This window comes from Rattus rattus, chromosome 5, assembly GCF_011064425.1.
Source record: "Rattus rattus isolate New Zealand chromosome 5, Rrattus_CSIRO_v1, whole genome shotgun sequence".
Lineage (NCBI taxonomy): Eukaryota > Metazoa > Chordata > Mammalia > Rodentia > Muridae > Rattus > Rattus rattus.
The window spans coordinates 10974422-10999687 of NC_046158.1; the positions used below are offsets into that span (position 1 = coordinate 10974422).

General features: G+C 51.7%; 1 protein-coding gene across 1 annotated transcript in view; it reads left to right on the top strand.

Annotated features, from left to right (window-relative positions):
* Nucleotides 1–25266, top strand: part of Nacc2 (NACC family member 2) — a 66318-nt gene that overhangs the window by 10869 nt on the left and 30183 nt on the right. The window contains exon 2 of the mRNA XM_032903051.1: nucleotides 21962–22898. Coding sequence (XP_032758942.1) covers nucleotides 22022–22898 — 877 coding nt within the window. The 5' untranslated portion in view covers nucleotides 21962–22021. The remainder of the gene's footprint in view (nucleotides 1–21961; nucleotides 22899–25266) is intronic.

The window sequence follows — 25266 nt, forward strand, 5'->3', positions numbered from 1 at the left end:
TTGTTTGAGACAGGATTTCTCTGTGTAGCCCTGGCTGTCCTAGAACTCTTTGTAGACCAGGCTGGTCTTGAACTCACAGAGACTCCTGCCTCTGCCTCCTGAGTGCTGTGGTTTAGTTATTTTTTTTTTTTTTTTTATGGTATGTGACTGCATATGCATGTACACTACATGAGTACAGTGCCCCTTGATGACAGAAGAAGGCAACAGAGCCCCTGGAGTTGGAGTTTGAGACAATCGTGAGCTGCCATTCAGTCCTTTTCAAACATAGTTCTTAACTGCTACACCATTTCTCCAACCACAGGAAATCCATATTTGAAGTTACGACTCGAGGACCTTCTCCAGGGTCACTGCCCTGTGACATTCATGCTCTCTCTCTCTCTCTCTCTCTCTCTCTCTCTCTCTCTCTCTCTCTCTCTCTCTCTCTCTCTCTCTCTCTCTCTCTCTGAGGCAGGGTTTTCCTGTGTACCCCTGGCTGACCTGGAACTCACTCAGTAGACCAGGCTGGTCCTGAACTCAGAGGTCTGTCTGCCTCTGCCTCTGCCTCTGCCTCTGCCTCTGGAATGCTGGGATTAGAGGAGAGCACCAACACTGCCTGGTATCCTGGTCTCATCTTAGTTTGGTTCCTTACATTCACAGAGGCCCTGGTTTCTGAGCTTCTGCGATTATGTGAAGTTTGGATCTCCCATTACCTGTTGTTTCCTTTTCTCTCTGAGCGCTTCCTCCATACCCCAGTGCCAGTTCTGCTGACTGCCAAGTAGCTTCCCCAGTTTTGGACATACTGATGAGGGTACCCTGAATTAATTAATTCTTTCTCTCGTTCCCTCTCACTTTGTCCCCCTTTCCCCCATCTAGTCTTTCTCAGTGCTGGCCTTAAACACAGAGGTCCACTTCTCTCTGGTTCCCAAATGCTGGGATTAAAGACATGTGCACCATGCCCAGGTGGCCCTTAATTCTTTACCAAACAGGTGAGGTGGCATGCACCTGTGGTACCAGCTGCTTGAGCCTGGGACAGGGCATTGTTTGGGTCTAGGAGTTTAAAACCAGCCAGGATAATATAATGAGTCTTTATCTCAAAAAAAAAAAAAAAAAAAAAAAACACAAAACAAGTGAAATGCTACTGGTATGGCAGCTCATCCTAGAATCCTAGCACCTGAGAGGCTAAGGCAGGAAGTTTGCCAAGATTTCCAGGCCAACCTGGGTTCCAGAGTGAGTTCCAGGTCAGCTGGGGCTACAGAGTGAGGTTGTGCCTTTATGTATATGAGTGATGCATATGAGTGCTGTACGAAACCTGTATGCCAGAAGAGGGCATTGGATTCCATTACAGATGGATGTGAGCCACCATGTGGTTCCTGGGAATTGAACTCAGGACCTCCAAAACCTCTTAACTACTGAGCCATCTCTCCAGCCCTGAGGTTGTGCCTTTAAACACCCAAATAATCAACAACAGAAACCCAGTCCTGACCCTCAAAGAACAGTTGCCAGCAGTCCCTGCCCTCTCCAGCTGATTTTCCTCCCTGGGACCTGAGGGGCTGAGGGGAGGACATATTGACCTTCAGAGCAGAGGTAGTGATGTTTCTGGAATTGAGGACCAGCACAGTGTCAGGAGGGCTCTTTTCAAACCTCTCAGTCCTACTAGGAGAAAACCGAATAGATCATGTCCTCAGCACAGGTCTACACTGGCGGAACAGCTCTGAGACAACCTGTGTGTTCCCCTGAGCTCTATAATTAGACAGGCCTGAGAAGGCTAGTGGGTAACTGTGGTTTGAGGTAAACTGTGTGAGATGGGAAATGAGTAAAAAAGCCAGTTTGGTTGCCTACAAAAGACAGTGTCTGATTTTTCCTGAGAGGAGAAGAAAGTGAACCCAGGAGTTGTGCTGACTGTGCAGTGGCGTGGTTGGATGGCGGCCTTGCTGCTTCAGGATCCATGCAAGCTGAGTCCCCCAAGGGGGCCACAGGAGGGATTTGTGGAGAGGTGCTAGTAGGAAGGCGTTGTTTGGTAGGACTCAGCTGCCCCAGTGCTATGGGCCACAGATCTCCTAGGTATGCTAGTTGGTCTGCCCTGGGCATAATCACACTAGCCCCCTCCTCTTCAGGGAGGACACAGGTAAACCTGAGCCTTCAGAGGCCAAGCTTCTGACTCAAGGAAACCAAACAGATAGGCAGAGCTAGGCTTGGGGGTTCAAGGCCCTCCACTCTGCAACAGGGCAGAGGGATCTACGCGAGGCCTGTCCCCACACCAGCTAAGGCAGGGCAGGGTCTGTGTCCTGACTTGAGGAGTAGGCAGCCTTCACCATCTGTGGGTCCAGAGCTTCCCTAAGGCTTCAGGTGCCCCTCCCTGTGATCCTGACTGAGGCCAACTGGTACGGAGTGTCCTGAGCCCCTAGGCAGTGGCCTGTCCCTGGGTTTGCCTTAGCTCTACTTGGGGAGAGGAGAGAATAAGTTCATTACCTCTGCCAGCCAAGCTCAGGCAAGCAGTCCCACACCACTGTCTCCCTGCCCTAGAGGCCCAGGTGGCTGCTTGGGTTTCCAGAAGCCTGAGGGATGGAGAGTTCCAAACTGGCCTCAAGGGTCCCATTTGGCCAGGGATTCCTCCTCCAGGGATCGTTTCCTGTGTCTTCTTTGGTTCTGGGATACGGGAACACCCTGTTATTTTTCTCCAGGGCTGTTTGCCTCCTTGGTCACAGGCCCAGGTGACCATGACAAAGCTTCCAGTGCACTTGGGGTATCTGGGACAGGAGGGGACAACTGTCCTGGACATGTACCTCCTACACATACCTGGTTTTGCCAGGCCAGCTCTAAGGTGGTTCCATTTTTCCTTCTGCCCCTTCTGTGATGCCTCTTTTGTTACTCAGGCTCCTACCTGGTCTACACAGTTACACTCGCAAATTGGAGAAGAACCCCTGTGGGCTACATTGTGCTGTCTGCACGGCTGGAAAGATTGGTGCTATGGGATGCAGCCAAACTTCCTAAACTCCGCTTGGCAGTGCACACCCCATCTTGTGGTTCAGAGAACCTAGACTGAATTTTGGATGCCTTTGGGGGGGCACCCCAGGTGGAGCAGCAAGGGGGCCCAGGCCAGAGAGGAGTGTGTGTAAGAGAGGCTGCTCTGGGAAGGGAAGGGGGATGGCCATACTCTACTTTTTGGGTCTCTGTAGAGTACAGTAGTCATTCCTGAGGGGTATGCATCTCTGTGCCTGGTGGGCACTGCTGATCTTGGCAGCCTTTAGCAGTTCAGACTCAGAGGGCCTCCCTAGCTTGGTAGCAGGGAGCACTTGTTTGCAGCCATTGTCATCCGGGGCTCCTCTTTCCACAGCGACTGCAGTGAGTGACTTGCAGGCCATTCCCACGGGAATGAGGGCACATGGGTCTGACTGCTCAACGCACAGTGTGAATTTTGGGATTTTGCTGCGTTTTTGAGACTTCCTGGGATTTTTGGAAACTTCCTGTCCCTAGACACAGAATAGACCACCGAGGGATAGACCACCGAGGGAGGCCTCACAGCTTCCTGTTTTCAGGTGTAGCCAGCTCCAGGCCTCGGTGAACACATTGACATCCAACATGAGCTGGGATTGGGGCTCCTGAGATCCATGGAAGGAGATAGAGGGTCTTGAGCTCCAGGTGCCCTCAGGTCCAGCTCCACCTTCCCACCCGGAGAGCTTTGCCATTCCTTTTGAGGGGATCTGCACCTCCATGTCCTTTCTCCTGGAACATATGATCCCCTCGGCTGGAAGAAAGGAGAGGCTGGCCAGGAGTCCTGCTTTTGACTGTACTGTCACAGTGTCCCTGTTATCTAGTTGAGAGCTAGGTGTCTGTCTGACTGTTGCCTGCAGAGGACTTCCAGGAACTTTGGCCTGGATGGCTCCCAGAGTTGGCACAGCAGATTCAGTGGTTTATGCCTTGTGCTTAGAGAAAATGTCCCTTGCTTGGAATCCAGGATGGCACCCACTGCTCTGGCCAGCAGGGAGGGTGGGGTGGTTGTGTGCCAGACAGACCAAGTAAGAATCCCACCGTACCCGGCCGTACTGTGGCACTTTGGGTAAACACCCTGCTTCTCACTGGTCTCCACACCCACCCAAGAGGCGCTGTTGCTTACTCTGGGGGAGCATCCTGCCTCCTGGTGCCCGAAATGGGGGCGTAAGCCTCCAGTTGCTGAGGACGTGCAGTGCACACACATGTCTAAGCGGTTCTTAGGATCTGAGCCCTAAGCTAATATAGCATGTTTTTTTTTTTTTAAGCCATGATTGAAGTCAAATTAACATATTTACCTTCAGCGCTCCCGTGGGAACCGTTAGAGAATCTAAGAGGTGCGGCGGCTGCATTGCACTAGTGACAGTGACGTGGATGTTAGCTCCCAGGGGACAGGTGCCTGAGCCTCCCCATGGCTTCCTGGCTGCTTGTAATGTTCCCTAGATGAGGTGAGAGACGTATACAAATGATTCCGGCTGAGGCTATGAGGTGATTTCTGAGACCTACCATAGTCTCCTGAGGGCCGCTTGGCTCAGCCTGGCCTGCTCAACCTTGTATGTCTGCCCCACTATGGCCAGATCCAGTGTGGTGGTTTGAATGAGAATGGCCCCCATAGGCTCACGTATTCGAATGTTTGATCCTCAGTTGGTAGAGGCTGTTTGCAAAGACTGAGGAGTTGTGGCCTTATGGAAGGAAGTGTAAAGTCTTTGGAAAGTCGGTTGGTTGGTGGTCTGCCGGGGCGCAAAGGAATGTTTAGCTGAAGCAGACACAGTGGAAGGATGTTCTGCGAAAGCAAGCATGCGAAAGGACACACGAGGAAAGTTCTTCACTAAGAACATGCATGTATTGATCCACCTTACATTTCACATTTCTCCAGCCCCCCTCTACCCCCCAATATCCTTTCTTTCCCACTACCTTTGGTAGTTAGTAGGCTAGAAGGGAAGTTAAAACATTTAAGAACTATCATTAGGGGCTGGAGAGATGGCTCAGTGGTTAAGAGCACCGACTGCTCTTCTAGAGGTCCTGAGTTCAATTCCCAGCAACCACATGGTGGCTCACAACCATCTGTAATGGGATCTGATGCCCTCTTCTGGTGTGTCTAAAGACAGCTATAGTATACTCATATCCATAAAACAAATAATTTAAAAAAAGAACCATCATTAAAAGTAAGCCTTGAAAAAGTTAAAGTTGCAGAGGTCACTAGAGTCATTACAGGTGGGCTGTGAGGTTTCAAAGATTCCTCGCCATTCCCAGCTGCACCTCCCTGCCTCCTCTGTAGAGCATATCAGCTCTCAGGTGCTTCTGTAGTGCCATGTGTGCTGCCTGATCCTCCGCTTCCTTCCATGGCAGTGAGGGATTCACCCCCTGGAATGTCTACCCCCACATTAAACAGTTTTATAAGTCGCTTTGGTCACGGTGTCTTAATATAGCAATTAAAAAATAACTAAGTCCCTGTCTCCCCGCCTTCCCGCGAGTCTCAGGTGTTTGCACGCTGGCAGCTTCAGTTCACTGTAGTCAGGGGCGGTCCAGGGCGGAGAGCATGATCCCGCCTCAGATGTGCCTTGGGAGAGTGGGCTGCTGCACCTCTCTTGATCGTTTCTGAATCGTTGAGAGGCTTTGGCCCTTAGTCACCTGAATGGGACAGAGCCCACATGTGCTGTCCCCTTCATAGGCCCTGGGTTCGGAGAACATGGATTTTGGAAATCTGGAGTCTCAGGAATGTAGGGTGACAGGGCTGGGCACAGGACATGCTACAAGGTGGGGCTGCTTCTGGGCTACGGGCTGAGTGCCTAGGGGATGCCTGGCGCCTGCCTCCCACCACTGCTCTTTTTCGTGGTGCTCTAGATGGAAGCCAGGGTGAGACTCTGGGTTCAACTCCAGTATTAGAATAAAAAATATGAGATCAGGTGTCGTGGCGATGTCTAATCCCAGCACTCAAGAGGCAGACAGCTCTGGTCAATTACGGTTACATGGTAAGACCCTGTCTCAAGAAAAAAAAAAAGAATAAAAAAAATGTGTATGTGTGTGAGAAAGAGAGGGTGTGTGGTTTGTTCGAGTGTAAATGTTACTGATTTACATTTGTTAATCGATGTCTATATTCAGAAGAGATATGGAACCCTACTTTTCATTGTTTAAATATTTTTGCTTTATTTAAAAATATGTATCATTGCCTGTATGTGTTTGGGGGTAGTGCACAGGATGTGGGAGTCCAAGGACAACTTTGTATAGTCAGTTTTCAGCTTCTGCCTTCACATGGGTTCCAGGAGATTTACGCTGTGTGGTGCTTTGAATATGCTTGGCCCATGGAAGTGGCACTATTAGGGGGCCAACTTGGAGGAGGTGGGTCTTGTTAGAGGAAGTGCATCACTGTGGAGGCAAGGCTTTGAGGCCTCATATATATGCTCAAGTCTGGCTGGTTTGATCTAGACCTTCCTCTTGGCTGCCTTCTGTAGAACTCTTGGCTCCTGTAGTACCAGGTCTGCCTGCACAATGCCATGCTTCCCACTCTGATGACAATGGATTTCATGAACTCTGAACCATAAGTCACCCCCAAATAAATGTTTCTCTTTATAAGAGTTGCAGTGGTCATGGTGTTCTTCACAGCAATGGAACCCTGAGACACTTTAGGAAATGAGCTGGGGGCTGGTATGTAACTCTCTGGGTGCCTGGAGTGACCAAGTCTCTGAGTACATCCACCTTACAGTGAAAAAGAAAATAGCAAACTGGAAAATCCCTACATTCCTCAAGGGATTGTATGCAGAACTGTCTGCTACTTAAGCCCCAGTACGGCTCTTTGAATTTTGAGATTTCCTTTTGAAATTTTGAAATTTCCAGATTAAAATTTGAGTATCTTTAAGAAGTTTGTTTGAGCATGCTCTTTCACTGCATGTGGATCACGCACAGTAGAGTAGGTGTTTGCTGAAGAGCTGGTTCACTGGTTGCCGGCTGTCAAGGTGGGTGGTCCACGTGTTACCTTCACGGCAGGCGCTGGTATTGGTCTATAGTAAAGGCCTCTGCTTTCTTTTTCAGACTCATAGTTAATTTGTATATTTCCTTTTAAAAATATCCTTTGCACTTACTTGTGTTGTGTATTCAGAAATGTGCTGTTCAGTTCTGAGCGTTGATACTTTGTTGCTTTCTTTGTTGAGTTTCAACTTTATTCCTTTGTGCTGGTGGTCAGAGATTATTATTATAATTCCTCTTTCCCTCTCTCCTCCTCCCCCTGTGCTGGGTCTCAGGGTGTCTTTCTGTCTGTCTGTCTACCTATCATTTATGTTTCTTTCTTTCTTCCATTCATTCAAGATATGACCTTACTCTGACTGAACTAGAACTGACTCATTGTATCTCCCAGGTTGGCATCAAACTCCTGATGATGTCCTTCCGCTTCAGCCTTCTGAGTCTGAGCCACCATGCTTGTCATATTGCTTATTTGTGTGTGTGTGTGTGTGTGTGTGTGTGTGTTCATGTGTGTGTGTGTGTGTCAGTGTTCAATTATTGGAGGCAGAGTTTAATATGGCACAGCTGGTCTCCAACTTGCTGATGTGCAGTTCTGATCTTGAGCTCCTGACCTTCTTGCTTCCACCTCTCAAGTGCCAGAATTCCAGGGGTAGGCCACCATGGCGGGATTGATCCCATGGTATGTGAGGCTTAATTTCAAGTCTTAAGTTCCTCGTTTTTGTTTGTTTGTTGTTGTTGTTGTTGTTTGGTTGAACTGCTCTCTATCCTGTGTAGTGCTCCGAAGTCTCTGGGACAGTGAAGTCTTGAAGCTGCTGCTGGGTGGGGTGGTCTGCAAGTGATCTGGATACTTGGTGGAGTTTAGTTCTCCTGTTGCTGGTTTTCTGTTTGGTTGTTATGCCAGTCATTAGAGGGTTGGAAGGACTCCCATGAGCCTTTGGCTCCGCCACTTTCTGTTTCATGCTTAGAAGTACTGCTGTCGGCTGTCCACAGAGTGGAGCTGAGTGGTCCTCGAAGGCAGACCTCTATCCTACAGTGTCTCTCATTTGCTTTATACATTTTAATTACGAAGTAACCCTGCCTTCTTCTGATTATGTTCACATGACTTATTTTTTTCTGTTTCACTTTAGCCTGCCAATAGTATATTATTATTATTATTATTATTATTATTATTATTACTACTATATTTTTATTATTGTTATTAGATTTATTTTACTTATGTGAGTATACTGTAGCTATCTTCACTACACAGACACACTAGACAGGGGTATCCAGATCCCATTACAGATGGTTGCGAGCCACCAAGTGGTTGCTGGGAATTGAACTCAGAACCTTTAGAAGAACAGTCAGTGCTCTTAACCACTGAGCCATCTCTCCAGCCCGCCTGCCTATATTGTTACATTTGATGGTTTCAATTCTTAAAATGATATCTATGTAATTGTCAGTGGGGTAGGTATGTGCCTGTTGGTGAGGATGCTCCTGGAGCCAGAGGCATCAGAAGTTACAGGCAGTTCCGTGTGCTTCTGGGAACCTGACGCAGGTCCTCTGCAAGAGCAGTGCACGCTCTTAACTGCCAAGCCGTCCCTTTAACGCCATGTTTGAGGATTTCTTTCTTTTTTCGTTTGTTTGTTAGTTTTGTTTTGTTTTTCATGATGGAGTTTTCTGTCTAGCCTTAGCTGTCCTGGCGCTCCCTCTGTAGACCAGGCTGGCCTTGAACTGACAGAGATCCTCCTGTCTCTGCCTCCAAGACCTGGCATTAAAGTCATGTGTCACCACTGCCTGGCTTGAGGCTTTCTTATGCAGGACATAGAACTGGTTCGTACATTTAAAAAATGAATTAACTGCGTTTATGTATTTGTGTGTTTGTGGGGGGTGAAGGTTCACAAGCCACAGTGCTTTTGTGGAGATTAGAGGACAGACTGTGGGAATTGGTTTCTCCTACCATTTGGGTCGGAGGTCATCAGGCTTCATGGCAGACCCCTTTACCCACTCAGCCGTACTAGGATCATGCTCTGTAGCCCAAATTGGCCTTGAACTCACAAAGTAACCCAGGCTTGCCTTGAACTTGTGGTCTTCATGCCTCAACCTCTCAGTACCTTTTTTATTTTCTTTATTCCACCCTGCCCAACTCCCAACATACATGGAGTTTCAGTATGTAGCCCTGCCTGGCTGGCCTAGAACTTGCTGTGTAAACCAGGCCAGTCTCAAACTCAGATCTGCCTGCCTCTGCCTCCAGGTACTGGGATCACAGGCCTGCACCACCACGCTCCATGTGTTTTCCATTTGAGACATCTTTACTTATGTACTGCGGTTTACCCACGTGGTAGCAATGATTCAGACCTGGTTCATGAGAGCATTTTCATCACTCAACAAACAAACAAAAGTAGGCTAGGCTTAGTGGCACAGCCTTTAATCCTAGCACCTGGAAGGCAGAAACTGGCAGATCTCTGAGTTCAAGGTCTGCAAAAGCAAGTTCTTGGACAGCCAGGGATGCTACACAGAAGAAACCTTGCCTTGAAAAACTAAAACAAGGGGTTGGGGTTTAGCTCAGTGGAAGAAACCTTAAGGCCTGGGTTTGAAAAACTCGAAAAAAAAAAAAAAAAAAAAAAAAAAAAAAAAAAAAAAAAGAAAAAAAAAAACTAAAACAAAACAAAACAAAACAAAAAAACAACAGCCACAACTTTAGCAGGCCCTGTCCAGCCCCAGCCCTGGGCAACCTCTAATCTCCCTTATCTACCAATCACCTGTCCTAGACATTTTGTACAGACGGTGTGGCCTTGAGGGAAAGGCTTTTCCTTCCTGCGACATGGCTATCACACTCCTTCCCCTTTATTGCAAATAGCATTCTACCATGTGATTTTCCAAATTTATTTATCCTTCATTGCCTGATGCTTGGGTTATGCTCCCTTGCCTATTGTAACCAGTGCTTCTAGTAATCTGTGCTTTGCAAACTTTTGTGTAGATAATGTGTTTTCATTCCTCTTGCCTACACGCCTAGAAGTGGAATTTCTAGGTCATGCAGAAATACTGTTTGACCTTTAGAGGAGTCTGCATTTCATGTCCCACTATTGGTTATCGTCTGCTTTCTAGTCTGTCTGTCTGTCTGTCTCTCTCTCTTTCTCTCCTTTTTTTTCTCACTTCTTTCTTTCTGTCTCTGGTGCTCGCTTTTGTTTTGGGTACTGGGGATGGAAGCCAGGGGCTGGGTTACATGTTAAAGCCCTGTCCTGACCCAGCCCTAGCTGCATCTGCTCCTCACCGTGGTTTGACTCCGGTGTTCCTGCTGGCTAATGATACTGAGTGTCTTATGTACATATTGGACATTTGTGCCTATTCTTGGTGGAAAGTATTTTTAGATGCTTTGCACATTTTTTGTTAACATTCTGGGTATAAGTCACATCAGAAATATGACTAGCAGGTGTTCCTTAATAGATTTCCCCCTACTGTGCGTTTGGGGGTGGGGTGAGTGGGAAATGTGTGCATGTGTGTGTGTGCACAGCTATGTGTGTGCATGTGTGCGTGCACAGCTATGTGTGTGTGTATGTGTGTGTACACAGCTATGTGTATGCTTCTTCCGCAGTCAATCACTGCCCATCATATTTTTTGAAACAATGTCTCTCACTGAACCTAGGGCTCTGTTTTGGCTAGACTGGCTGGCCAGAGAGCCCCTGGAATCCACCCGTGTCCCTTTCTCCCAGTGCCAGGTCACAGGTACATGACACTGTAGCAAGGCTCTTCTGGCTTACGTAGGTCCTCACACTGGTGCAGGTGGTAACCACTGAGCCACCACCCAGCCCTTATTTAACTCCTTGCTGCCTTTGAATTCATGTTTCTCTGTGGTTTGAGGTCAGGGTCTGCCTCTCACACGTGCTTATCCTGTGGAAGGGAAGGCCTTGGCATCTTTATTAAATCAGTTGGCTATGCACATGTGAATTCATTTTAAGACATTTCTACCCCAGTGATCTACACTTGTTGTTGGTGGTGGTGGTGTTTTTGTTTTGTTTTGTTTTGTTTTGTTTTTTTTTATCAGTACCAGAGTCAGAACTACTGTAGCTTAGAGAGTAGGAGTGTGTGTTGTCCCTTGTCTGTAGATGGTCTCTGGCTGTCCCAGAACTCACTATGTAGACCAGGACAACCTCAGACTCACCATCTTTGCTTCTTAAGTGCTGGGGTTAAAGGAGTGCACTCCCACACCCAGGCATGAGGTCGTAGGTTTAAAAAACCATTTGTTCAGCCTGTGATTGTTCAATCTGTGAGCCTATAGGGCCCGGCTCTGTCTTGCCTGTTTTGCTTTGAGGCATGTTCGCAAAGCCCATATTAGCTGTGGATGACCTTGAACTCTGACACCCCTGCCTCTGCCTCCCAAGGGCTACAATTAGAGGTGTGCATCGCCACGCTGGTCCCTTTTTGAAGTTCTTAGTCTTGATAATAAAGGACTTTACAAATGGATTAAGAAGGAAGCTTGAGGATGGCTTTATCGAAGAGAAAACTAACAAAGGCAGGCAAGCTCTAATCTGGGCCAGAGGAATGAGATGGGAGAGAGCTGTTTAAGTTGGGTCTGAGAGAGCTGCAGGTTTAGCAGTGGGGTTTGGGGCTTTATGGGGTGGCGATGCGATAGGTGGTTATGGTTTTCCAAGGAAGGAATTCTGGAAACAGCTGCCCTAGGCCAGAGGGCTCTCTGGACCAGGTTGATTCCTGGATGGTCCCTTCCCTCACCACTTGTCCCTGGGGTTTTTGTTTGTGACAGGGTCTCATTAAGTGGCCTAGGTTTATTTTGAATCTTCCTTGTCCTCCTGCTAATCTGGGATACAGGTGTATGCAGCTCTGCCTGGTGAACCCCACTGTTTGATAGTTCTCAGCCTGTTAACATCTGGGAACAATACTCCTGGCTCAGGCTCCTTCTCTGTTCTTGCTTGTCTGAAGTCCAGCCGACCCATTTTATCATCACCAATGCTGTCTGCTTGGATCCGGGATGCAGGTGTGGAGTGGCCTCTTGAGGTCAACACCCATCAGCCCAGACCTGTTCATCCTCCTGTTCTTCAGTCTTAACCTCAAACCAGAAAGTTTACCCTTCTGTGGGTCCAGTGCTTGAGAAGGGCAGGCTAGCCTCACCTCCCAGGTTGTCCTTTCAGTCTTGGCCTCATTGCATGCCTTAGATCTGGAAGGACCTAGCAGTGGTTGACAGAACAAGGCCCCTGGCGACTGTCTCTGGAGGTTATCAGGCTTGGGCCTGGTTCTTGTTTTGTTCTTTGTTTGAGACATAGCCCTCGCTGTCCTGGAACTCACTATGCAGCCCTGGCTGTCCTGGAATTAACTATGTAGCCTGTACTAGCCTTGAACTCAAAGATCCACCTGCCTTTGCCTCTCAAGCACTGGGATCACAATACTGGGTGCACCACCACACCTAGCTTGGGCCTGGCTCTTAAGGAACCACACCCCCAGGTCTTTTCACAACCCAGCAGATGTTTGTCCTGATAACCTGGGCGCTCACCACTGAGGCTGGGCAGTAGAGTCTGGAGGTACCAGCTTGGCCCTCTGGCTTGTGAGGCCCACATGGAGTAGCTGATGAGGCCATCATGCTCAGCCTTCCCAAATGACTTTGTTTTCTGAAGTAGGCTGTGACTGTGGTGGCTCCTGGGCCTCCTTAGTGGGGATGGACTGGTGGTGAGTCTTGGAGCTGTGAGAGATACCTCAGTATCTGGAAAGAGTGACCGCCACTGTTTGCTGTTGGAGTCCCTGACTGAGAACTCCTGGAGCTGGGCACTTGGGGTTTTCAGATCAGCAATTACCTTTTATGGCCTGCGGTACAGCAGCCTGGGCGCTCAGACGGTTTTGTAGTCCTTGAGCCCAGTGCAAGTCCACAGCCCTCCTTACCGGACTCAATGAGTGCTGTGCAGGAGTTTGGCGAATGGGTTTCTCGGTTAAACTATGGCGTAGAACGTGAACACAGCTCTGTGTGTCCCTAATTTGCCCCCCCAGGATTCCTGCCACATTATCCATATTTCCTTTAATTTGTGGGATTTCTAGTAAATGGGCTTAAAAATAGTTCTGGGCCGATTGCCAGGGCAGATGCGGGCGGCAGTCATTTCACCAACAGCGATGGGGGTAACCCTTGTGTCTTTTGGGCCCGTGCCTCCAGCAGGTCCTCCAAGTTGGCACTCCTAGAGGGGAAAGGTACAGCATGCCACCTGTGGGTAGGAAGTCAGCTTGGTCTTGACTGAGGGCTGGGGACGTGTGACACACACACACACTCATACACACACACACTCATATACACACACAGACACACACACACATGCACACACACAGTCATGCACACACGCACTCACGCACACACACACACAGACACACGCACATACACTCACACACGCACACATGCACACACACACAGACACACGCACACACACACACAGTCACACGCACACACTCACACACGCACATACACACGCGCACACACACGCGCACACATGCACACACACACTCAACTGCACACTCACACACGTACACACGCACTCACGCGCACACGCACACATGCACACATGACTCACAAGCATGGGTAGATAGATACCCATGCACCACCCTGGACCCCCTGCACAGAGAGGCCCATTCTGCCGGCTGAGAACCAGTTCTGTCTGGTTGGGTTGGTAGCTGGGACTGCCAGCCCCTAACACTTCACTGAAAGGCAGAGGTGTTTACTGCCCAGTGTCTAACAGAGCCCAGCACACTTCTGCACTAGTATCTCTGAGCTATAATAAGTAAGGGTGGGGTACCTGAACCCTGTGCTTGGGTCAAGATACTGCTCTCTGCTCAGTTTTCTCAGCCTCTTGCTCAGCCCCTGGTCTTCTGTGGCACTGACTTGGCACGTCCTGTGTGAGACAGGCCTGCCTGAACTGGTGTCTGGAGACTTGGAGTGCCCCTCATTTAGCCCTTGGCTTCCCACTCAGCACTTCTGGTCCTTGTATTGCTCTTTCCTGGTGGCCAGAAGTGTCCTGAGCATGTCTCCGTCCTCAGCACAGGGAGCCGGCCCTTGTCTAGGACCCTGGTTTAGTCTGAGCCTGGGAATGGCTAAGCACTGAGGGCTGTCCTTTGTCTGATGTCTAGGTCCAGGACTCTTCAGGGTACCCTCGACGGAGTCTCAGCGGTATCCCTTCCCTTAGAGTTCTGTGATCTGTTTAAAGCCACCCTCAGGTTAGTGCCACATGCAGCAGTGTGGATTCCCAACTTGTCCCACAGCCCCTGGGCTCTGCCTCCACCTCTGGCCCAGAATTTCCCCATCCTGTAGGTCCCCATGCTCTTCTCCCTCAAGGTAGGGGAGGTGGGCCTCATCACCTCTGCAGGAATGGAATCTTCAAGGGACAGTGCTGTCATTCAAGGTGGGGATGGGTTAAAGCCCTGGGACCCTTTATTGACCCTGGTTCTATAGTCAGGAATGGCCAGAGGAAGGGGAACATCTGATTCCCCCCAGAAATCCATTCCCAGATAAGACTATAGGTAGTACTGATGGGCGTGTCCCCCCCCTCCCTCAGCTAGATATGGCCTCTGAGAGCTTTTCTTCTGCCTAGTGCTGCTACCCTCAATGAAGTGGGGGCTGGGCATCTGTTGTGGGTAGGAACTGTATTGGGATAGGAGAGCGAGTGGGAAGATGCCTTGGTCCTATTTTAAGGGACACACCCAGGTGAGGCTGACTTCCCCAAGGTCATACTTGGGTCCTTTGGGCCTGTCACTAACAGCTACATTGCTAGGGCATGGAAATGGGGGGCTCCCGGGCTGTGTCCTCCCCGATGATTTAGTGCTCCTCTGTGTGTCTGATTTACATTAGCTTTTTAAGCATAATTAGAAATGCAGGGGCTCTTTGTGTCTTACCTTGCCTCTGACTATTTATGGCATGATATGCAGATGAGGAGATCTATGAATATTAAAAATGGGGTGTTCTGGGAAGTGGCTGTCTGTACTGAGTTGGGTGACCCATAGCCCAGCATGCATCTATGCCGCTCGCCCATGCTCAGCTCCCTCACAGCACCTGGGATCCAGGTGACCCTCCCCTGGCGCCCTGGTGGGGAGGGTCAAGGTCGCAGACTGCTACGGGACCTGTGGCAAGTCCACAAGTGAAAAGGGTCAGCAGAGACAGCTGCTCCTGCTGTTGGCTGTGGAGTACCCCCTGGTGGGCCTGGAGCAGGGATCTGCTTCTGCTTCTTAGGGAAAGCTGAGGGGCAGGTGCGTGTGCGCACGGAGCTGCACTGGCTTTTTAAGTTATTAAACTATGCCCGAGGGAGACACTCTTCAAGCTTACGTTATTTAAATTACAAATACGAGTAGGGAAGATTGTCGGCTCTTCTCAAAACACTACTTAATTCTTTGGAAACCTTCTGGAAGCAATCTGTAGCTCAGGAGAGTTCTGAATAGTGGGTCTGCAGGGCTGGGGAGCCAGGGGTCAGAGAGGGAGATGGGTTTGTGGAGGGACATCCCTAGTGCTTAGACCAGTAGCTCTCAACCTTCCTAATGGAGTTCCTTTAACACAGTTCCTCATGTTGTGGTGACACCTCTCCCCCCACCATAAAATTACTTTGTTGCTACTTTATAACTGTGATTCTGCTAGTATGAATTGTACTGTAACTATCTGATATGCAGGGTATCTGATCTGACACCACAAGGGTCAAGGCCTCCCAGGTTGAGAACCGCTGGCTTAGAACACATAGATGGCTGTTTATGTCTCAGGTAAACTGTAGATGTCAGAACTGTTACCTGCGTTAGCTGCTCCCTGTGGACATAAGGTTCTACTGGGCCATACCAATCCACAGGGTCCAGTGTTACTAGATGCAAGACTGACTGACCACCATGAGGAGAAGTAGCAAAATCTGTCTTTGTGATGCTTGGATGTGGTGGTTGTGGTCCATAGAAGACTCGTGCTGGGTGGTCATAGGTCATGTCCATCTGTCCGTCCATCTGTCTCCCCTCCCCCCACACATACCTCGTGCATTGGTTTGCTGGTCTCTCTTTTTTTTTTTTTTTTTTCGGAGCTGGGGACCGAACCCAGGGCCTTGCACTTGCTAGGCAAGTGCTCTACCACTGAGCTAAGTCCCCAACCCCAGTTTGCTGGTCTCTCAAAGGACCAGCAAAAGAGCAGCTCCTGAGGGCAAAAAGATTGACAAGTCAATTTTTGAATTGGTGTGCCTCCCTTTTCCTCTTGGGGAAAAAAAAAAAAAGAAACCAGCTCACAGACAAGCACTGTGTTAGAACAGGATTTTGTGGCTGCTGCTGGTCCAGACCTGTGATCTGGAAGGAAAGAGCATCATCTACTCGGGTTTATGTGGTCCCTCCCTGCTTCTCCAAGGAAACCTATCATATTGGGGGACCCTATGCAGTGCTAGCTCTGGTCCAGTCAGTTGAACAGGGCCAGTCTTCCCCTTCTTGTTCTTTTCATTTGATGACCAAAGACTCCGGTTATGCTCTGGATGTCAAAATTAGGAAGCTAGATTATCAGATTTGATTATCAGATGTCCTTGACTAAGGCAGCCCTGGGCCTGCAGCTCCCAGGTCTGTGGTCCTGGTCTTCTCATCTGTACCATGTAGAGGGGTTCGAGTGGGCCGAACCAAGCAGCACATGCAGGTCCCGTGAGCACTGTGGGAAGGAGCATTGGCTTGGGTCCTTGTGTGAGATGCTAAAGATTCCATTAGCGGCAAGGCCTGGGGCAGCCTAGCTCTGCCTGATGGTATTTTAAAAGTTTAATGCAAACCTCAGGGCCAACCTGGTGCCTCACCCAGCTCTTGGAGACCTGAGCGCACCCAAGCTAGCAGCCAGGACGCTGGGTGGGTTAAGCCAGGGCCCTGGTGCCCCTCCCCCTTCCTTGGTGATGACATGTCTGGTCAGCTGTTGGGAAGGACTTAATAAAGAAGGTGCAGGCCTCCCTTTCTACCCTACACTGTGGTAGAAAGGGGTTTCTTTGCTCTTCACTGAGCTCCTGCCAGGCCGTGTTCCTGAAACCCCACATGCTGTGTGCTCTGGCATTTTCCATCTGCTGTCCCTCCTGGGGTTGCTGCCTTGCACAGACCTCCTTGTGCTTCTTCCCTGCCCCGGGGCGGGTGAGAATTCCTGGGGAGGGCTCTGTTGCAGTGCCCTCTTCCTACCCATGTATGCTGAGGTCTAAGCATTATTAATTTGACAGAATTAAATCCTGCAAAATAATTTAATTTCTCCTTGTTTTCCTTGCTGGTGGTCACCATGTAGACACCAAGCACCACCCTTTCCACTGGCTAACAAGTTCCTAGTCTTTGATGGGATGGAACGGCTTCTGTCAGATTCCAGTCAGGACATACAGGCCCTGGAGCTGAGACTGGTTTGGAGATGATGGGGAAGTTGGCCTCTGCTTTTGGTGATCCTGCCCTGTCCTTGGAGTTATCCTTGGAGTGGTTTTGTGCCTTTGCTTCCCAGGGGTGTGGCTCTAAGATCCAGGTACACCTTGGAGTGCCATGTGGCTGAAATCTGGGCCCTCATTTGAATCTTTCCTGGGAAGTTAGCTCTGGCAGGCTCTCCCTTCTGCTTGGGGACTGAACTCTGGCCCCTGTGTGCACGTGTGTCTGGATATAGTTCTAGGGCCTTCACCTCGGCCCCCAGTGCCCCTCGTCAGTTTTCTTTCCACATCTACCCGTTGGCTTTCAAGGGACCGGTAGGACCCTAGCCTCCCTTGAGGGATTTTCTACAAAGACCTCAGCCATCTCTTATCCTGGAGATGTCTGGGAATTCCCAGGAGTCTCCTGTGTGGGACAAGGACAGGAAAGGTGAGCACGGCAGCAGGGCTTGTGTTTGGCCTTGGGGTGTTTTCATAGATTTCCCAAAGTAGAGTACGCCCTGAAGATTTTTATGAAGAAACAGTTTCCTAGTGCAGACACTGTGAAGATGGATGGGGTTAAGCAAAGGCAGAGACTACCAGTTTACTACTTGACTCTAGAAACGTCCACAAGCAAACAAATACAGCATAGCTCACTATGGAGAGAAGCCATGCTGGGCCAGGAGGGGAAACAAGGGAATTGAGTTACAGAAGAGCCAGGAGGGTGCAGTGGTGCAGGACACCACTATATAGGGCTGGTACAGACAGTCATGAGAAGGCCTTGATGCTGGAGCCAGGCTCTGCCCTTCCCACGGAGCAGGCAGCCACACTTTGGCCCACTTAGATTCGAGGCTCCTTCATTCCCCAGCCGTAGCCCCAGGGTCGGCCCTGGCTAGTCTTACTGTCATGGGGCGTAAGCCAAGCCTCTGTTTGATTCTTTTCTCCTAAAGTTCAGCTTTGTCTTTGCCCCAGCCAGGGCTTCTAAGAAAGCAACCTAAAACCAGCTCTGGTCTGGTTCTTGCAGGCCGGGTGCAGGCATCAGCCTTGCCAGCACAGGTGGCCTGAGGACAAGGTAGCAAATGAGCCAGTTGTCCTCAGTCCCTGGGGACCTGGTCGGGCCTCGGCACCTTCTGGGAGGATAATGGCCCCTTCTCTGCAGGCGCTGGGCTGGCCCGGGTCCTGGGCGCCAGCCCCTGAGGCATGCACATAAATGCCTCACCTGCTCAGGTCAAAGCAAATCAGAGACATCAGCCTACAGGGTAGCAGGCCCAAGCTGCAAGCTTTATGGGTTTCTGTCTTGATTTGTGCTCTGTAACTTCCCCAGGGTCCACCCTGACCCCACCACATGACTGACGGGGGAGACTGCAGGTCATAGGAAATGGCCGGTGCTGACAGTTCTGAGAGTTTAACTTGGTCCACAAGCCAGGGCCGCTCTGTTGGAAGGGGCTGGTCCCATGGCTTTGCTCTAGCCTCTGACTCTGTACCTGGTTACTGATCCGCTTAGCCCTGAGAATTAGGACCCTTCTGGAGCTGGGTCAGCTTTGCTGGCCAGGCTTCCGGCGAGCCTGTTTGGTTGGGGTTGCCTGTGGCAGAAGCTGTGGCTCTCTGAGCAGAAAGCGTCTCTGTGGTGGGTGCTGTCCATTAGGGAATGGGGCCTCTTCGTGTGTGGCCAGGCTCAGCTGTTAGCCAGCAGCACATACAGCCCTGAGCACACCTAGTCTTGCCCAAGGTGGGCTTGTGAGGCCTGTTAGATTTCTGGAAAGAAGCAGCCACTAAGGAAGGGGTGGGAAGGTGGAGGACGGTTCTGGGTAGGGTATGGCCCAGAGGTGATCCTGCCAGGCCCTGGGTCTCCTGGCCTTGTGGAGACCCTCCCTTCAGCGGGACCAAACACTAGTTTGTAGTCTTCAGGTCCCAGAGCACCTCGTGGCCAGCCACCCTGAGGGTTCTCATTACCTCCTTTAAAGAGGCAAAGAGGACAAAGGCTTGGAGGGCGCTGCAGGCTGGGCTTGCTGGCAGCTTCCACTCCGGGACTCCCTTCCCTTCATCCCTCTTCAGGGGCTTCTTGTCTGGAGCTCAGGGTGTGTAAGTAAGGAGGTGCCAGATGGCTCTTCTTTATTGTTGTTCTCTTGGCGTCTTAGAGGGTACACTGGGAAGGAAGGGCCATTAATACTACCACTCTCTCTGAGCCCGTGTCACCTTGATACCACCATTGCCAGCCTCGACCCTTTCCTGTCTTGCAGGTAGGATATGTTCTTTCTGGAAGCACTGTTAGGGACAGTGAGAGAAACTGAGGCAGGCTGTCCAGTAGCTCTCCCTAAGGCCCTTGTAATTAAGCAAATGCTGTAAGCCCCGAAGGAGACCTACCCTTTCTTTCCCCAAGCAGGACATGACTGGCCCTTCCCAGAAAAAGATCCCATAAAGGTCATGGGAGACACCTTACTTAGCTGCACAGCTAGCTGGTCTTTATTCGCAAGTGTTTCAGGGAGCTGAAGGAGCAGGCACCCTTAATCTCACAGGGGTCTGCTGGGCCATAAAGTTCCTCCTTTCTTAAGGAGCCAGTCAGATATGAGGAGATGAGAGTGAGGTAGGGTTCTACTGTTAGGGAGCCTGTGGCCCAGCAGAGTGCTTGGCTCTGAGGCCCTGGGGAAAAGTGGGGGAGAGAGCTCCGGGGTCCTAATCTCTTCCCAGTCTGTGCCTTGTTAGGGCCCCTTTGGCATTCTCCTTCCTGCTCTTCACTCCCCATCTCCTGGTTGTGCTTGTACCCCATCCCCATTCCCTGCCCTGCCTCCTGCCCAGTCTCTTGCTACCCAGGAAGAGTTAAAAGTTCCGATGCTCTGCCAGCTCTGCAGACTGTTTGGAATAGTTTAAATGCTTTGACACTGGGTCTGTACAGGATGGCAGGGAGGCAGTTTACTGGGTAATTCATATGCAAAACTGCACTATAAATTTCCAAGCTGTCTCAGTTGCCGTGGCACCACGAAGCATTTCTCCACGTACAGTACAGTATTTCTGCCATCTTTGTTTGCATTGCAGTGAGTCATCAAAAGTCTGTCTTGCACCAACACCCGGAGCCGTGCATTCCTCTGGCACCAACGCGCCACTGTTTTTAAAGCTGGGGCTGGGAGCTGGCATTTACTTCAGCTCCCAAATCAAAGGCGGCTATTCATTCCCGAGAGCTGCCTGGATGTTCGTCTGCATCCGGCTGCTTCATTGAGATGCTGCGCGCTGCCCGGGAGAGCCGGCCTGGGTGCAGCTGAGCTGCGGCCGCCGAGCCCAGCGCCCAGCTCTCTGCCACCCCCACCCCTCCTGCAGGGCTCCTCACGCCCTCCCCACCTCAGGGTTCCTTGCTGCATTCCCCGAGCAGCTGGCGGGCCGGTGTGCGGGAGCCTGCTGCCAGGCTGAGTGGGCAGTGTCTGCCGCCGGCCACAGCCGCTAAAGGTAGGTCTTTCCTCTCCGGCTTGTGCCTGCCGGCCAGCCCAGCAACTTCTCTGTAGCGGGGGCACTGCGGGACACCCCGGCGCTGCGCCCACCTGCCCAACTCCTGGCGCAGGGTGGCTCCGCCCTCCTCTACAGCCACCCGGCGCCTCTGCGGCCGCCCGCACTTTCCTCCCGCGGGACACAGCGGCCCTTTGTGCGGCTCTGCAGAGTTGGGCCAGGGCCTGCGCCTTCTCCGGTCACCCCCCTTCGCCCCCCGCCACAGGCAGAGTCCTGTGCTGATAAACAGTGGCGGCCTGCCCTCTACCCCTGCCCCCTGGCGGGCTTCGTCCTGAGACCCTTCTGCTTACCTGGGCTGGGACCAAGCCAGCTGGGATTGGCCGGTTTTGGAAGTGGGGCGGAGGGAGGGCGCACAGGCGGGAGGCTGCTCTGCGACAAGCACCAACTCCTTTTGCATCCCTGAGGGTGCTCAGGACCAGGGTCCGGGTTTAGGGCGCCGCCGGGAGCTCCCAGGAAGTACAGAGTGTACCCAGAGTCCTTCCACCCGGCAAGTAGAGGTCTGTCCCCAAGGAAAGAGCAGAGGAGGGAGCCCACTGAGTTCTCCCTTAGTCCACCTTCCTTGTTCCTCCTCATCTGACAGAGGAAGCTTGAAGCTGAGCAAGGGCTATGAGAGGGGACAGCTGCTCTGCAGTTCCTCAGAGTGCCCTCCGCAGGCTGCTCAGCGGGCAAAGAAGAAAAACAGACCTGAAACTAAAAAGCCCTCCCTGCTCTGGGACGTCCTTCTCGGGGAAGGCTGCACAGTGAGGGGCTTTTGGGCTAAGGGAACTTTTTCCCTCTAGAGGAGGAGTCCCTGAGATTACTCCTGCCTGGGCTCGGCCTCTACACCTCCCACCCCAATCAGTGGGTGACTTCTCTGTCCAATTCACTCCTGTCTTGTTTTCTGGAGGGTTCAAGCCTCTGTCCTGTGTCCTCTGCATGGATGTGGAGAACAAAGCCCTACCCTCAGAATTGTTGGGAGTAGTCCATGGGTTCTGTGACCGAGTAGGTGACAGGGGTTCTCATGCCTGGCTAGGTTTAGGATCACTCTGCCCTACCTCCAAACAGGATCCGAATCCAGAGACACCTCCCTACCCCAAGTCCTTCTGGGAGGAATGTTCTAGCTAAGGAGAGTGTCTTAAGCAGGGTACTGCCCTTCCCTTCCCTTGTCCGAGGCTGGGAGCAGGTTGCTAGACAGGGGTGAGGGGGGATCTGGCATTTAACTGACCACAATGTTCCCCCAACAGATGTGCCTCATCCAGGCTGCCCCACGTTGAGTCTAAGACCCACCCACCACAGCACCCACCATGTCTCAGATGCTGCACATCGAGATCCCCAACTTTGGGAACACAGTGCTCGGCTGCCTCAACGAACAGCGCCTGTTAGGCCTCTACTGTGATGTGTCCATCGTGGTCAAAGGCCAGGCCTTCAAGGCCCACCGTGCAGTCCTGGCCGCCAGCAGCCTGTATTTCCGAGACCTCTTCAGTGGTAATAGCAAGAGTGCGTTTGAGCTGCCGGGCACGGTGCCGCCCGCCTGCTTCCAGCAGATTCTGTCCTTCTGCTACACAGGTAAGCTTACCATGGCGGCCAGTGAGCAGCTCGTGGTCATGTACACAGCCGGCTTCCTGCAGATCCAGCATATCGTGGAGCGGGGCACAGATCTCATGTTCAAAGTGAGCTCACCCCACTGTGACTCGCAGACCGCCATGATCGAAGATGCCAGCTCAGAGCCCCAAAGTCCCTGCAACCAACTGCAACCGGCCACTGCTGCCTATGCCACATCTCCTTCTGTGCCCATCCCGCTTCTGACCCGTGTAAAGCACGAAGCTATGGAGATGCCACCGGCCACTGGCCCAGGCCTGGCTTCCAAACGCCCACTGGATACGGGCCCTCGAGATGGTGTGGCGGTAGCTACAGGTGCTGCAGGGACACCCGGCACAGCCCCTCTGAAGCTGCCTCGAGTCTCCTACTATGGTGTTCCGAGCCTGGCCACTCTCATCCCCAGCATCCAGCAGGTACCCTATCCCCAGGGGGAGCGGACCAGTCCTGGGGCCAGCAGCCTGCCCACCACTGACAGCCCCACCTCCTACCACAACGAGGATGAGGATGACGATGAAGCCTACGATACCATGGTGGAGGAGCAGTATGGCCAGATGTACATTAAAGCCACAGGAAACTATGCAGGTAACACACGGCAGGGCTTGGCACGCGCCAGCCTTGCAGACAGCATTCAGAGAACATGTGCAGAGTGGGACTTTATGATGATTGCAGCCTGGTGTGGAAGGTCAGTCACTGTGCTGCAGCCAAGGTGTGTGGTCTGGAGGAGTTGGGCAGGAGCCCAGACCCTGCGAGTGGGGTCCGACGCTAGTCCGTCAGAGTTGTAGCAATGGTGCAGAGTTCCTTCCTGACAGCGAACTAATGAAGAAGCTGGGGGCTCTAGTGGCCCAGGAGGCCCTTTAGCGTTTAATGACTCTTACACTTTTGTCTAAGTATTTCCGAATGGGGCTCAGGGCCTCCTGGGTCTGGGTAGATAGCTTCTGTTTCCTTTTCATGAGGAGAACTGGAGCTGGTTTTCTCCTGATAGCAAGATACAGTGCTAGCCGCTACATTGGGCAGGGTGAGCAGACCCACTACAGTGAACCCACCAGTGTATATGGCCTTCTACTCCTGCTGACCGCCAGTTAGGAGGCCAGGGAAGGACCCAAGACCCCTTTGTTCCTGGGACCCCAAGGCTTGGAGGTTTCTGTAATACAGAGCCTATTAATAGTGTCCTTTCCCACTATGTCGATGGCTGTGCACAGCTCTGATATGGGGTTGGGGCAGAGTCCGTGTGAGCTGAGGGCAGGGGATGGTCGCCGGAATTCCACAGAGCCAGGAAGGGGTCCAATCTCTACTCATCCCTCAAGACCATCCTTGCCCATCCCCTACGCCCCCAGTGCCCTTGGCTCTGGCTCCCTGGGTGGAAGAGGGGGAGCAGGGCAACGTGTACCCGGTACCATGTGTGTTGAACTCGCCCGCTCACTGTCGGTGCTTGGGTAGTCTCCCTAGCCTTGCCGACACAGGGACAGCCCAGCTGCTTCAACAGGTTTCCTGAGGAGCCCGTCGGAGCCAGTGGCTTCGGAAGGTTTTGCAGAGTTGGCATGTATAGGGTGGGGACAGGAGGCCAGGCAGCTCTCAGCCACTCTTGGTCAGGCTAGTTGAGTACTTCAGCTCTCTTGGTTCATAGATGGTTCTGAGTTTTAGGGGCTGTGGGACAGGGACCTTTCCAGGGGTGTTCTGTGGGGCCTTGGGTGTCAGGAGGGAATCCGGTTTGACCCATTTTGTGGTGGTGAGGTGACCTGGAGCACGGACAGGCTGTGGGGCTGGCCCTGCTCTGTTGGCCCCTGTGCACAGTCTAGCTTTACTTGTCTTTCTCTTCAGCACGCTCGTAAGTGGGGCAGAGAAGGGGGTGCGCAATTTCTTGGTTAAAATCTAGGTTATTTGGTGGCGACGCTGGCTGTGCTTGGGATGGGAGTCATGGGATGAGCAGGTAGAGGGAAGACCTGGCCCTGACCCTGGAGCTGCAGGCTCCCTATGTCTGGCTTTGACTAGGGGGATAACCTCATACCTACCACCTGGGCAGGTGGCCCATTGCTCAGACAAGATGCCTAAGTCTGAACCGATGGACTCTGGATTATTCTCAGGTGCCTCCCTCTGGCTTCAGTTTCCCACCCCGAGTGAGGGGCTGGCCAGTGCCACTCAGGGACCGACTGTCTGCTGTGCGTCCTGAGGTGTAATGGTGGCTAGGATCCCCCTCACCTGTAGGAACTGTTTCCAGGGTGCTTTTGTACCACTTATAAACAGCACTCTCTCTGAAACCAGGCGTGCTGATCTGCCCTGTAATTCTAGCACTCGGGAGGTGAAGGCCGAAGGTTCAGAACTTCAAGGTCATTGGCTACATAGGGAATTGGAGGCCAGCCTGGGACACACTAGACCCCATCTTAACCTCCTCCCTAAATAATGCGGCACCCTTGTAACCCAGCCCTCTGTGTCTCGAGCCATTTTAGTCCCCTCCCTCTGGCTGCTGCTCTGAGCTTAGATGTCAGGCATTGCTGTTAGAAGCAAGGCCCTTGAGCTCTGTGGCGGGACACAGCCCCGCCTTCCGGAGGCTTGACCAGCTCAGTTTACACAACAGGATGCCCATCTCCGCTTCCTGCCCACCCCATCTATCTCAGCCTACACCGGGTAGCCCTTCTAGTGCCCAAGACTCTGCAGCACGGTAACAGGCAGAGATGGGCTCCTACCCTGAGGTGCTGCCAACCTGGGAACTACATGTTGTCATAGAGAACTCTGAGAGAGGACAGGCAGGTGTCCAACGTCACTCCCTTTGGGCTGCTGTGAGCCCTCTCCAGGAGTGAAGCACACACATACACTGTTCCCCAAGCCAGAGAGATTGTCAGTGTCCAACACTTCAAGAGCAGGAGGATGGTGCCCCAGTCCTGGATCCCAAGCCTCTTCCCCTCTCCTCCCTTACCCCCACCCCATCCTTCCCTGGCCCAGGAAGCTTATCTGA